The sequence below is a fragment of the Epinephelus fuscoguttatus genome, linkage group LG19 (genome assembly GCF_011397635.1).
Source record: "Epinephelus fuscoguttatus linkage group LG19, E.fuscoguttatus.final_Chr_v1".
NCBI classification, from domain to species: Eukaryota; Metazoa; Chordata; class Actinopteri; order Perciformes; family Serranidae; genus Epinephelus; species Epinephelus fuscoguttatus.
This window is the reverse complement of record NC_064770.1, coordinates 31,540,843-31,555,642: the sequence shown is the minus strand read 5'-3', so window position 1 is coordinate 31,555,642 and position 14,800 is coordinate 31,540,843. Positions and strand designations below refer to the sequence as shown.

Below are 14,800 nucleotides of genomic sequence, written 5' to 3'. Positions count from 1 at the left end.
GTCTATTCCATTAAATTCACATTTCTCAAACAGTTCTTCTGGTCCTCCGTGTTTGATTAGCTGGCTCAGTGTACTTGAAGTTCCATTGAGGAGCGACACATCAGCGACAGAAACAGTTTGTTGTTTTTCTCCCAAAGAAACACTTACAATGATTTTTTTTTTTTCCAAACATGACACAGTGATTTTTTCTTATAACAGGACACACTTATCCCCACACCGCACTGGCCAAAGCTGAAGCTGTGAGTGTGTGCTGTATGAGTGTGTGTTTCTGTGCATAAATGAATGTGCGTGACCTTTATGGAGTGTGTATTGCTATGTGTTGTGTTCTTTTGTTTCTATACTTATGAGGACCAATATCCAACACACAAATAATCCATAATACCAACATTTCTTTGTTTTACTTTTTTTCTAAAGGGTTTTTCATTTAGGGGTAAGTTAATAGTCATGGTTTGGTGAGGATGGCCATTATTTAGACTAATTTATTAATACAAAATGATTAATATCTCAATTTGCAACATTTTCTAATTAATTTTGGTTTATTTTAAGGTAGAACGATGGGTGATATCATTATTTAATCACAATATGTGTGCTCAAGGCTACTTTTGGAGTTTCAAATTGTATATCTCGTGCTATGTCATAGGCAACTGGACAGCACTTATCATAACCTGGATGACTAAGAATCTTCACTGACAAACTGTATATCAATGACTTGTGTTTCAATTACTCAACCAGTGTTAAGCTGAATTTGTGAGGAAAACTTTGTTTTGCTTACAGCCTCCAGTAAACGAAGCATCCAAAAAACAGAGAAAATTCTTGATGAACTAAAGTCATAGGGGTCCAGCAGCAAAACTATATCGAAACATCAGTTTATAAACTCTCACACAACTCGTGCAGTATAATCCAAGTCTCATTTATCCAGTCGTATGCTCAGGACTTTCCTAACAGACAACTCTTTTACGATGGGAAACTGAACTGTAAGTGACTGTGCTCTCTTCAAAACAAGATTCCATTTACAAAACAGTAATTTTACCTTTCTAAACACAGGAGCTGCTGGTCTATCACTGCCTTTATAGGTAGTTTGTTGTGTTATGTGACTTTGTGGAATTTGAATTAACCCTTTAAAACACCAAAGTCATACAATAACACCAACTAACACCAGATGGAGGCAGTGGTAGACCAGCAGCTCCTGTGTTCAGAGAGGTAAATTTACTATATTTGACAATGAAGGGTGGCTTTAGAAAGGGCATAGGTAAGTTTCACTTTTCTGTTTTGGAAAGCACGGCCTGTTTGGGAAGTCTTGAGCGTACGATTGGATAAATGAGACTTGCATTATACTGCATGAGTTGTGTACGAATTTGTAAACATATGTTTCGATATAGTTTTGCTGCTGTTAAACGCAGACCCGGATGACTTCAATTCATCTTTGTTCGCTGCAGGCGTGCTAGAAAAACAAAAGTTGTCGTCATGAATTCAACATAACACAGGTTAAGGAATTGATACACAAATGGTCATTTGGGGGGTGAAGTATTCCTTTAATATTAAAGTGCCAACAGAGGACCAAGACAGAGAACTTGATTTTGAAGCCACAGTGAAAGGGAGGAGGGTAATATGTAATAACATTTTTTACCATCTAAATTGGCATTAAATAATACATAGGAGTGCAAACAGCAAAAGCAACCCATGTTTAATGTGATGCAATCCATGGCAGTCCTGCAAAAACATCACTTCTGTGATTTTTTTGGTAACACTTGAAGAGATTGCGACTCAAATAGTTCATATAGTATTTTTGAGGCTGTGGTTGAATTGAGTGCCTCACGATGTAAACTGATCCTGTATTTTGCCCTTGTGAGTCTTCAAGCTTCATAAAAGTATGTTTTCACAGACTGCTGTATTGGATCGCATTGTTTTCTGTATTCAGTCCCTGCGCCAGGTAACACAACTTTTACCTGCAGTACATCGGGCTGATAAGTCCTCAGAAGTATAGCAACCTCACTTTGAATGCATGTATGTGTTGTGTATTGCACTGTCAGTGGTGAGTGTCCCGCTGGCAAACTGTAAAGTCAACCTCCGGCACCAGTGAGGCGAGGTTAATGTCCACGACAGATCGTCCGAGCACTCCACTGTCTCTCCCCCTCCTCCTGTCAGAGGCTTCAGATGTGATCGAAACAACACAATCTCACAAACCACATCAAAGTAGAAAATGAAACTAGAATAATATAATATTACAAAGACTACGACCCCTGCTTCCCAACTCTGCTCCCTTTCAGTCAAACCCCCCATTAATAGATTAATAACTATAATATGTGACAGAGTGTGTCATCCTCTGCACAGTGGCACCTTTAGAGTAGAATAATTTTTTTTTTTACTAATAATACAATTATTTGTTGTTGATATCAGAGTATCAAAGCTGTATGGCGGTAAGAAGAGATAGACAGAGGTCTAGTCTCAAAAAGCACCCCGTGCTCTATTGGAGTAAACATCATTAAACACAGCACAGGCTTACGGGCCGACACACCCTTGTAAGGCGTCTTATAAATGTAGCAGTCCAGTGTCCCTACGGAGGATAGAGATTAGGGTGCCATTTGAGACTCGATTAAGAGATACAGCGAATGTAAGCACTGGAAGCAGATGGATATGGCATGCATGGTTTGAAAGGTCAATGCTGACATGGCTCATGGATGCGATTCTGAACTCTGACCCCTGACAGACCCTCAGGGTCCACGGGGGCCTCTGATGTGCTGAGCTACTACTGCTGAGTCGGTATACTGCAGGAAGTCCTATGCAAAAAAGAGTACTTGGAGCTATGAGCTAAAGCTAACCTGGAGGCCATGATAAACATTTTGAGTAATATTTGGCACCAAGTATGATTAACAATAGTTTGCTAATATATGTTTGATCCTTAAGCTAACTCAATAAATCCTTAATTAAAATTATTCTACCTCTGCTTAAGGCAATATTCTTAATCTCTAATTACTTCAGAAGGTTACCCATCTAACCTAACGTTAGCCAAAAAAGAAGCTAAAGGCTAACCTGTAGCTAACATGAGTACAGTCTTTGCATTTTCTCTACCTCCGCTTCTCTCCTGCATGAAGCGTGTTCTCTTTAGTTAGCTATTCAGCTGGTTTAAAAACGGTCGTTCCTGTGCAAATGTACTTTGCCTTTCTTTCCGCATAACACCCTTAAAACTACGCCACTGCAGCGCTGAGCATAAAAAGCCCTTGTGTGCTCCTGTCCTTTAAAAATTAAAAGCCCTTGCTTGGAGAAAAGCAGTTTTTTCCCTTTCACAGCCCATGACAACTGCTGATGTTGTAGTTAGCTTGCAAAATTAATATTTACATGTGGAGGACACCGAGAGCAAGTTCGTGTGGTGATGCACGTTTGTCCCTTTAAGCTCCCTGTATGGCGTAAAAGACAGCGGATAAAACAGCAGCGCCATAAATTAAACAGTGTGACTGAGATTTAAAACATCTTTTATTATCAGGGTCTCAAAGTAGTGGTGTGACGGTTTCAGCTTGGTGATGTTTCATGGTTAGTTTATACAAAACAGTGCAATGGTGGCTCAGGGAGGTAAAGAAGGAAACAAAAATGCATTTTTCCCCCATCTTTGAGTGCCATGCTCACCTTTTTGCTCACAGCCCCAGAAAAAGTCTGAGAAAAATGCTGTTAACATTTACACTAGCTACTCATGCTGTCTCAACTCTCTCTGCGGCACTTTCCCTTTCTCTTTGTTTTATGGCCATTTTGTCTCCTCCTCTTGTATCTGTGTGTGTGTGTGTGTGTGTGTGTGTGTGTGTGTGTGATCAGGTGTTGTCCAGTGATGTGATAAATAGTTTAATGTGAGCTCAGATGACACTTTCTGTAATAAAGTGGATGCCTTTTGGGGGTTTCATACGTGTTGCAACAGCTTAGGAAATTTCAGCCTGTTCTCACTTCCAGGTCTTCAAACTCTGATGCTTTGTCATGCCCTTTGGTGCGTGACACAGACCCTGAGGCACCCCAAGGCACCTCTATGGGATGCACTGCGCTTTCAGCTGATTCTAATGTAAATCCATGCGCAGCAACATTTGATGCTCAGAGCAACTGACCTTGTATAAAGAGTGAGGAAAGTCCATGTAGGGCAGTGGTGGTTGGGTCAAACAAACACAGACTTTGACCCAGGACACTGTTGTTTGTGTCTTGTGTGATACCAAAACTCAATGTTGTTTTAACGTAAAGTCAATACTGTTTAAACATAACCTCATGGACTGATGTCACTCCAAACATTCTGTTTTTTAAACCTAATCAAGTAGTTTTGTTGCCTAAACACACCATGACAACTTTAACCACGTCTTACAACTTTCGCCCAGGAGACAGCTGTGTGTCACATACAGATGTTAAAGGGTGCATCAGACGCCAATGGCACAAGAGAGTGTTGGTATTTTAAGACCTGGAATAAGAATATGTTGCCGATTTACCCGTTAATTCTTTACCAGCATTTACATTGGATGGAGGTAGCAATACATCACCAACTGTTGGGAGATCCAGTGGAGAACTGCCAGTGTATGAAACATAGCTACATGTGGTTAACCTGATAAGAAAATGAGAGGTACTTAAAGAATGATTTCGGAGTCAAAAATTAAGCCCGATAATGTGAATTTAAGTAACTGAAACAAGAGTTCCAGTATGTTTCAATAAGAAACTAATCAGTTCCCAGTCAAAAACAGCACGAATACAGTATGTAACATGTCTACTCTCATCTTCGTTCACACCAAATATTACTCGCGTGATTTTGAACGCTAGAATATTATGTGTTGAGTCACTTCATATGCACAAATAAATCATGTGAAATCACTGAATGGATGAATGAACTTCTGCTGGTACGTCCTGGGCGTCATAAGTCCTCAGAGAATCTCAATGCTGATTGGCTATAGCAGCACGAATTGGTTGCTGAAGTTCAGATTTTTCAACTCTCGCGACTAAGCGTATGACATGAAATTGCGCTACTTGCTTAATTTACGCTGGTTAATTAGCATATTTGGTGTATTTCGCATTGCGTCCATCATGTCCATCGCACTGGGAAGTTGTTGACTTTACATGTAATTCACTTGCTTGTTTTATTGGCGCCCACGTGAACACAACATAAGGGCCCTGACACAGTTGACAGTCGGCCATACGTAGATGTCGACATGTTGGTGAGCATCAGTCACCTTAGTTTTCATGGTGTGTCCCATACTCTTGGTACTAGTTGGCTGTTTTTTAGTGTGTTCAGTATGCCCGAGCCTGTTGCTCAGAGAAATCACTCTGATTGGCAGTTCAGTTCAGCGCATGAGAAGAGAAACAGAAGTGAGGAAAACAAAAAGAAAAAAGAAAAAACAAACAAACAAAGTCAAGAGGACGTAAGATCAAAACAAACTTGTTGTATTAGGTACGTTATTTTTTTTTAATTTAGGCACTGAGCTCTTTAGAGGAAACAATTTGTAATTGTTTGTGTTGTTGTTCACTAGCGCACGGTAAATATCCTTTGTTCTGTCAACATCAGGTTGTGTTGTTAATATGCTAACTGGCTAACTAGTGTCCTGATTCTGTCCTGTTTTGTCTTCCAGTTTCCCTTTTTTAATAACGCACACAGGCTATCGCCACCACAGGCGCAGAATGTATGTGCTTGTTGGCCGTTGGCTGTCGTCTTTACAGTGTGTTCAAGTGCATCTTTCTGGCCGAGACCCAGGCGACAGGAGGCAACACAACAATCGGCCTTTGCCTCCACTAATTCTTTGATGTCGGTGTGGTGTATCTGGGCATCAGCACAGAATATACAGAGAGTGTCAGAGAGTGCACCAACTTCAGTATTGTTATGTGTATACGTCTGAGGGAGATAAATGTAAATGTACTGAGGTGTCTCCAGAATCTGTCACAGTAAAAACTGTACAGGTGAAATATGATAGGACGGTGACTGTCTGTACATGTCACAGCCAGGAGATGTGTGTGTGTGTAGGCTTGTGTTTGTGTAGTTGTATACAGTATGTGTACATGTAAGGGAGATAAAGAGGAGGAGAGGCCGTGAGTGACAGCTGAATGGATGGAGCACAAATCCTCTGAATAATACATGGGACTTCTGCCAATTCCATCTATTTATCTTTAAATTGTGCGCCACATACAAATTCAATTTCAGCAGCTCCTCCGCTGTAGTAGAGAGATGTGAACTTTAGAGTGAAGGGAGCATTTTCTCAGCGTTTATTTCTGCAGCTGAAATCGTTGACAATTGTTCTGGCAAGAAAAGACAACTTTATATTAAACTCATCTGAAATATATTCACCAAGAGGTAGTGGGCAAACAAAAAAAAAGTCCATCTGTTTTGTTAAATGTCTTTTTGGCTCTGCCTTAAAGCATGTTCACAGCTCAGCGGTCTCCTCTCCACAGCACCCTGAACCAACGACCTCCAGAAACCCTAACTAGTCTACGAGCGACACCGACGGAAGACAGAACCTAAAAGAGAAAGAGAGGGTGAGAGGAGGTGTGCAGAGGGTGGCGGTGAAGTGAGTTATGGGGCTACACAGAGAAAACGTGGAAGGTGAGAAGTGACGGTGACAGACAGACAAATATTCGATCATCTCTTTAAGTTTTTGGTGAAAAAAATAAATCAAGAGATGACTTGTGTGGCTAAAAACGGGGGTTAAAAGGAAGCACCAATGATCTACCATCTAAAAGAGATTCATTAGTTTTGTTGAGTCACACCTCTCCCCCCCTAACGGCTGATCTGTAGTCAGTGTATTTGTTCCCTTTCATCAAAAAACCACAACGCAGGTTTAACAGCTGACCTGGGATCAGAGAGATGGGGGTAAATGTTACCAGGAATGAGCTCAATTCAGTTTCAGTTCAGTCAGTGATGAGGTGAACTTTTCCATCAATCAGTATGAAAGGAGTATATATATACAATATGTGTACAAAATAATAACTGGTGCCACAAATGTGCTGCCATGAGCGGACAAAACTGCATCTTCAATGAATGTTTTGAATCCAGCTGAACTGAAAATGAATCGATCCTGTTCCTGAGGTGTTAACTTCCGCACTTTTAAATAGTATGGTCATGAGAGAGACAGCTCGGAGCTCTAAGGCTGTTCCCTGCACTAATCCAACTGCTATCCAAAAGGTCAGGAGGACAGAGGTCAAAAGGTCAAAGATCTCACCTCTTTCCCCTTCTCCTTTAAAGTTCACATTATTTTCATTATGTAGGAGAAGTTGCCCCAAACAGCAGACCACTTACGATATGCTTTTAAACTCCCGTCAATCCCGTTTCCCCCTCGAAAAAAAGCCAGAGAGTCAATTTATGAACTCATGAACATAAATTGAATGTGCCTTCATATGTAAGGAGTTACAGGTATAACTACAGTGATATGTGGTAAAGTGGAGTTGGGAACAACTTCTCCATCAAATCCGACCCTGCTACACACATCGAAACTCTCACAGGGCTCAGAATTCACAGTTCAAAGGCTAAAAGTTCACAGTTCACAGTCAAAGTTTATCAAACCCCGCTCCCACCCCCGTAACCCTGTGTGTCCCCTGCGTTTTCTTTCCCCCTGTATTTCTCATCATCCTTCTCTTTGATACTCTGATTGGGCGATATCTGCAGCCAGCACCTCTCAGACAGGCGTGGTCCTGCGGTTGGGGTCCTTGCTGTAGTCTTTAGTGAGCGTGCTGCTCTGGAGGAACTCCCTCTCTGAGTTGAGCAGCCCGCCCATGCCGCTGCCAGGTTTGGTGCCGGCGTTGCCTGCCTCGCGGGGGTTCAGCGTGTACATGGGCATCTCAGAGGCAGCGGGCCCTGTGTAGCCACCTTTACCCAGCGGTGAGGCATCGCGGCTGGGGGCCTCGGAGGAACGCACGCTGGAGCGACGCCGGAAGCGGTAGCGATAGGAAGGGATGCGGCTGAAGGCGGACTTTTTGATGAGCTCGGTGCGGGACTTGGCCCGTAGCTTGCGGTGCTTCTCGATGAACATGTGCACGGCCAGCACGCCCACCATCTCTGCCATGATGAAGGAGAGGGCGCCGAAGTAGAAGGACCAGCCGTAGGAGTAGGACTTTTTGCTGTCACTCTGGCCCGGATCACCCGAGTTGGCTGAGATATAGACAATAATTCCTATGATGTTACTGAGACCTGGAAGGGAAGGACAGAGAGAGAAGAATAATAAGAGGTGGGAGAAGAAAAGGTGTGAGCATGAGAGAGATCTGTTGGTGAATGAAAATGAAGCACAAATATACAGTTAATGCACAAGTATCCATAACAGAGATTATAGTTAACCGAGCAGCTCTGTGACTTTGACACAGTGGTGCTAGAACTAAGTGCCAACATACTCACACTGACAATGCTAACATGATGGCGTTCACCAAGTATGATTGCGAGAGTGTCTGCCATGAATGTGCTCAAAGGAGCTCATGTCCTTGGTGAAGTGAATGTGTGTTTTCAACTATAGAACATGAACGTCGTTAACTCTCATGACAGTTAATGACACTCCTGCTCTGTGTTTTAAGGCACGCAGCGTGCCATAGAGTGTCCCGGGGCAATAGCATGTGATCTAGAGGGCTAAATACAGTGGCACAGAGCAAAGCGAACCTGGAGTGCTTTGTGTTTCTCAAGACACTGGGTAAGTGAAGCGCACCGTGGGCTTGAAGCAAACAAGCTCTGTTGGAGTGTTCACATATGCACAAAAAATGCTGAGTCACCGCTCTGAGTCCATTTTGAGGGCTGAAAAGGATCAAGTGTGAAAACACCCTTAATCTGTGTGATCTGAACTTTGAGCTAGCTCTGAAGTGTGAACGTGCACAACACTGGTTCACAATGTCCAACATCTTGGTTTGTGTGTTAGCAGCTAATGTCATTCATTTTGCAGGTATTTGATCATGAACCCAAGCACTGTACAAATTAAAACTGAGCTGATAATGGTGATCCAAAGTTGCTAGTCTGCATCTAAATTCATATCAACTCACTGAATAGCTACTGAGACATTTCAGTCTGAACCAAAGTGCTGGACCAACTGAGAAAGTTAGATACGACAGAGTGGCAGATTAGTGAATGAAAATCTGAGGAGGAAAAAATGCCAGTGTGAGCAAAGATTTGAGAGACACGAGTAGAGAAGAGGACGACAGGGAGGCAGCCAAAAGAAATAAAGCAAAGTAACGGGAGGAGAGCATTGGGGAGAGAGCTTGATAGGAGTGTTGGAGAGTCATTGCACACAGCTGGGCTCTCTTATTCCATATCATTAGTCCAGAATACAGTGCTCATGCAGTGTGGTGGAACGCACAGAATGGGGACAATTAGCCAGCTGTAATTAACCAGAATCAGCCCCACACTATTGTGGTAAATAATTACCAATTTGGCTCCATAAATTTACTAAAAACCCAAAGGGACCCTACACATCCCACTGAACAGCAATTACTGCACAACCCTTTGTGTAAGTCAGGGGCAAGAGCACAAGTGTGTGTGTGTTTACGGGAGACCAAGTGTCAGCATCCATGTGATAGATTATGTGTGAGAGCATATATGTGTGTTGACACTCTCACGCCCTCGCAGTGCATCACAGCGGCATCGTGGTATTCTTGTTGATTGATTAATCAGCTGCTGCGCCCGATCTCCGCACTCTGCCTCCTCACACAGGCACTTCTGTGTGCTTTAGATGCCTAACAGGCTCCTTCGACAAATATTTGAGTGCGGCACCTCCTCTGTTCAGAGTGACTCCACAGTAACTACACACACTCATAGACACATACATACACATACAGCCCCATGTTGCTAACACATGCAGAATCCTTGTATTTGAAATTAGAGTGATGGAAACACCTTGTTATCGGACATATTTTAACTAAGCTCCTCCTATCAGGTCAGGGTATTATTTGAAGTCATTTGGCTGGTACTGCAGTTAAGATGGCTGCTATATTGTGTTTAACAGTGTTGTCATGGAGATGAGCATCAGTGCATCAGTGTCCTGGTTCATAAGAGTGGATCTAACTGTAAGATTATTGGACGCGGAAACAACATCACCATCTGGCCGTCTGCCTCATAACCACCTTGCAGTTTCTGGCGTCCCATTGTGATCATTTCTGGCCAGGGACACAACGTCACCATCAGACCAATGTTTGCTGGGTATAATCAGTATGATAAAATGTGTCCTTCAGCGAAGAACAGCAGCCTCCTGCTCTAAATGCAGGACCAACTTTATGTCTACCGGTGCACTGATGATGACTGATAACCACTCTAAAAGGAGAGGAGGACAGACACTCTGGTTGTAACAAATAGACAGACACACACAGTGCAGACCAACCTGCGGAGACAAAGAAGATTCCTGCACTGAGGATGACGTTGTGTCGGCTCCGGTAAAACTCACTAGCGGCCACACAGAGGCCCCCGAGGAACAGCAGGCCCACGCTCATGATGGGGAAGATACTGGAGGCACGCACAGCACCTGTACACACACACAAAGAAGAGTGGAAACAAGTTTATAACTGAAACGTCGGAACATTTTTTTTCTCAGTGTAGAGATGTTTCCTTTTAGACGCTACAGGATGAAACTGAGGAGGGATAATTTGTGCTGGAGGTGCAGATGGAAGAGGGAACTAAGAACCTCCTGTCAATGTGACAGTTTCATTTTATTGTTGACTCTGTCCCTTTAGTTTTGTATCTGCTCTTATTTGCATTGATTTATATTTTATCTCCTACTCACACCATGTTTTGTAGTAATGTTTTCTCCTGTGACACTAAAATAATGTAAAGATCTACTTGCTGCAATGTACCAACCTTTAAATTCAAGATGCTGCCTGTGATGAATAGATTCATTTTGAGATATTGATATATGCTGTAGTTAAAGTACAAAAACGAGGTCACTTAAAATACGGCCAGCCTCTGCTCCCATTTAGTAGTAAATCTGCTGGTTTGCTTTATGGTACCATTCAGAGGGACTACATGCCTTAATGTTGCAGATGGTTGCTTCTATGGTTAGAAATGCAAAGTGGAAGTGGAAATACATCAGTAAAATTTGCAGAAAGAAGCGAGAAAACAACCCCACATACAATGGTTCACCACACAGTTCCCCAGTATGGATGTGAACACCCTAAACAAAAGTACTAGATGGCATTCAGAGCCTGGGCCAGGATTGCCTGCACATGGCTCTCACCTCTGATGTCACAAGTAAACATGGAAGTTTAATAATAAAATGACAGCAGCATCATTCCACTCCAGTATGTGAATATGCACTCTATCCTGGTGTCCCGCAATTAAGAGGCATGACGGACATGACATGTAACACAACAGCGTCGGCCTCTAGTGTGACATATAACATATGTATCAGCAGCGTTTTATAAACTACAACAAGATCTCGTCCTCTGCTCGGAGGGTAAGGAGCTCCTGAATCTCTTTGATTTCCCGATTTTCAACATTTACAGCCGCTTTTCTTCCTCCTTGAGTTAGCTGCTAACTGCTAACAGCTGCTTTTTAAATCTCCTGTAGTGGGTGACCAACATAATACGTAATCAAAACATCACACCCGCTTCACCCATGGTCACGTCTGTCTGGCTTTATGTTTTACACAGACCTCATTTTGGGGCTGTTACAACCTCCAGAGGTGGGACAGAGGTGAGACAACTCTGTCCCCCCTTTCCTTGATCGTGCCTCATTTGCAACGCATCAAGGCAGCATAATAGCTCAATATTCCCGCCTTGAACAGGCAGTGTAAAAGTGGCTTACATGATGTATTTTTATATAAATTAATGAACAGTAAAGTTTCACTTTCACTGCACCTGCCCAGAGTATGCTCTGCACTCCAAGAGTGTGGTGCTCTGAATAACCAAACAGTATACATTCCAACAGTGCTCTGAATAAACGGTCCAGCTCTAAAAATAGAAAGGATGATATGGTGGCAGGCGGCAAAAAATAAATGTGTATGAGAAACCTTGCTGTACAACTTCCAGGTCGTTCATGTGATGCCATGGGGCCCAGAAAGACTTTTTTCCATAGACTTACATCGGGAAAGAGACGTCTGTAAATCATTGCAGAACATCAACATCAACATCAACTTCCCAGTGCGAGCACTTCAATAGCCCTTATTTAAAACATTATGTCCTAAAAGTTGTAAAATCACAATTAGCTGAATATTATTAAACTGTCATTCATGTAGGTGAGCCCTCCATGGGCCCCACAATACCCTGAAGTCTAACTTTTTTGGCTGCATGAACCACTGAGCTGCTTGAATAGGAATACATAGAGCTCCGAAGTGCTTTATTGTTGGCAACTGGACTTGCTTGGGTTTCTTGAAGATGTTTTGTGAAACAATTAATTACAATTCCTCATATGTACTAACAGGCACACGTGGCTAGCCTGGCGGCTAACACAAAGAACAGTGTGTGACGTCATTCTCAAGACGCCATTATTCCACTATATCTTTACACAGCAAATATTGGTTGTTGCTACACTGATGTTCCTAATCACTAGAACCTTTAAAGATGAAAGTCAGCTTTCACTGTCATTTTTTCATTTGAAATTCATTTTGCTGAAGGGCAGAGATAAAACAACGAAAAATGTGTCACTTTGAACACACACACATGCACACATGAGACACACACAAACACATGGGCCAGTGTGCTGCTGCATGCTTGACTGAGTCTGAATCCAGAACATGTTAAAGCATTCAGAGGCCTTGCTTCACAGAGAGACAGAGAGAGAGGGAGAGATGGATGTAGAGGGAAAAGATGGACAAAAACCAAGACAGATGGAGAGTCGTACTGACACATATGCAAGGCAAAAATAATGAATAGCAGCGATGATGAAAATGGAAGCGAGGCTGCAGTAGGAGTGAAATATTTGTCAGAACCCCATATGTGGATGTGGTGCGACAACATATTGAAGGATATGTGCAAACAGCTTGTCAAGCAGAACTGAGCTGTGCGGTGTCTGTTAAAAAGCTGATACATCACAGGTGTATCAGTACAAAAAAAGAATGAAATCATCCAGCGAGTAGTGTGTTTGTATCTGTGTTTTTGAATCTTATGTTTCAGTCTTTTTGCGTTCCTAAACATTCCCAGCGTGACTGACAGCTGCAGTGACCAGTGGTGTTGTGCACTTGAGCATATAAGCCCCGCCCCTGTGGCCCACACCCCTGGGCTGTATGAAATGCCGGTCACTAGGTCCCCGCTCCCCATTGGCCAGCCAGCTCTGAGGCCTGTGATCTAATTGGTTGCCTCTGGGGATGTTGCTCTGTGTTCAGTGGAGCAATGAAAAAGAAGCATGGGCTGAATCCATTTTCCTTTTTCTTTTTTTTGTTGTTGTTGCTGTTTTCTCTCTCCGTCCATCTTCACTGTGTTTATTGTGGGAAAGAACAGAACAGAGAACAGAGAAAGCCCCCTCCTCTCTGTGTTCAACTAAGCCACCCTCTGCATCCTTTTTTACTTCTGTCCTATTACTCTTTCTGGAAATAACAAGGTGCTCCCGCCTTTCTCGTTTGTCATTTTCTCATCATAGCGATGTTTCTTTTCCTCGTTTTTCTCATGTATTCGCTGATAAAACAGTGGCATCTGTTTATATCTCTTGTTCTCCACATTATACCCTCCCTGTTCATCTGTCTGGAATGTAATAACAGCCTGAACTCACATTTCCCCTTATCATACTATAACACTGTGGATGAATAGCTGTGTGCTGCAATACAAGAAAAATGCTGTTTCTTTGTTTTTATATCTTCTACACGCATGATCACATGGTGAGGACGATGTCGAGCTCAGTTCACATCCTAGCTACATCAGCTGATCTGAAACAGCCCAATCAACTGATGGATCAGCTGATTGATGGAACGGAGTCTGCTGATAGATCACATGATTCTTTTCTATGCAACCAATTGGCAAATCCCTATTTAAACTGCTCTGGCCCACCTACTGTTGCTGCTTCCACTGCAAGCAACAGTAGGTGTCATTTCTGTTTGTCATTGCTGTTGCTCTGTTCTGTTCCTGGGGGGTCCTTGCTGCTGTTCTCCCTACCCCTCTTTCCATGTAGGCACATGGAAGGGCAGGGACGTTTGCTCTCTCTGCCTCAGGCTACTCTTGTTTGCGTGTGGAAGGGCAGAGAGGTGCGCATCTGCACACATCTGCAACGGGAGAGAGGAACGGGTTGCATGGTATCCTCTCATAACCCAGATAGCCTACTTTAAAGAGTTCAGATAGTAATAATCAGGTGACTGATGATGATGATGAGGAGGAGGATGTGGTCCACACACAGACAGAGAGACAGTGTTGAGACAGAGAGGGAGGACAGGTCAGCCCCTTCAGCTTCCAAATGCGAGACATCAGCAGAGAGTAGTGACAGACAGGGAGGTAACTCCAGTGAAGAGAAGCAAGGGTGCAAATGAGTCTTCACACTTTGCCATATTGCCAGTTTTAGCAACAAATAAAACGCACTGGAGTCAGCGTGCAAGGTTTCTGTGTGCAACATTTTTTTAGCTGACAGTGACACTAAATAAAATGTTGTTAACAGGTTTGAATGATGAATATACGTTTAAAAATGGAGCCAAAATATATTATCATATCAAACTTACGGAGGAGGTATTCAGCAGCATCTGCTTCATAGTCCGCGTCCTCTGGGAAGTGATCAATCTTCTTACATACACCTCTGAAATTTCCTGTGGAGGAGAAACACAGTTCAGCTCAGATCTTTATTGATTCACAAGAAAAAATTAAATACTGTTTGTTTCCTACAGGACCGGACATTTGCTAAATTCTTAGTCCAAGTCAAGTTCAAAAATATCTGGGCTACTTTCTGAGCAATAACCCAAGATAAACAAATTGGTAGTGGACA

At 42.8% G+C, this 14,800-nt stretch overlaps 2 protein-coding genes across 2 annotated transcripts in view; both read right to left on the bottom strand.

The window, feature by feature from the left end:
• Positions 1-14,800, bottom strand: part of LOC125878776 (protein kinase C beta type) — a 288,745-nt gene that overhangs the window by 60,873 nt on the left and 213,072 nt on the right. The window lies entirely within an intron of this gene.
• Positions 1,366-14,800, bottom strand: part of cacng3b (calcium channel, voltage-dependent, gamma subunit 3b) — a 43,638-nt gene continuing 30,203 nt past the window's right edge. The window contains exons 3-5 of the mRNA XM_049560150.1: positions 14,541-14,624; positions 10,290-10,430; positions 1,366-8,128 (exon numbers count right to left, since the gene is read on the bottom strand). Coding sequence (XP_049416107.1) covers positions 7,617-8,128; positions 10,290-10,430; positions 14,541-14,624 — 737 coding nt within the window. The 3' untranslated portion in view covers positions 1,366-7,616. The remainder of the gene's footprint in view (positions 8,129-10,289; positions 10,431-14,540; positions 14,625-14,800) is intronic.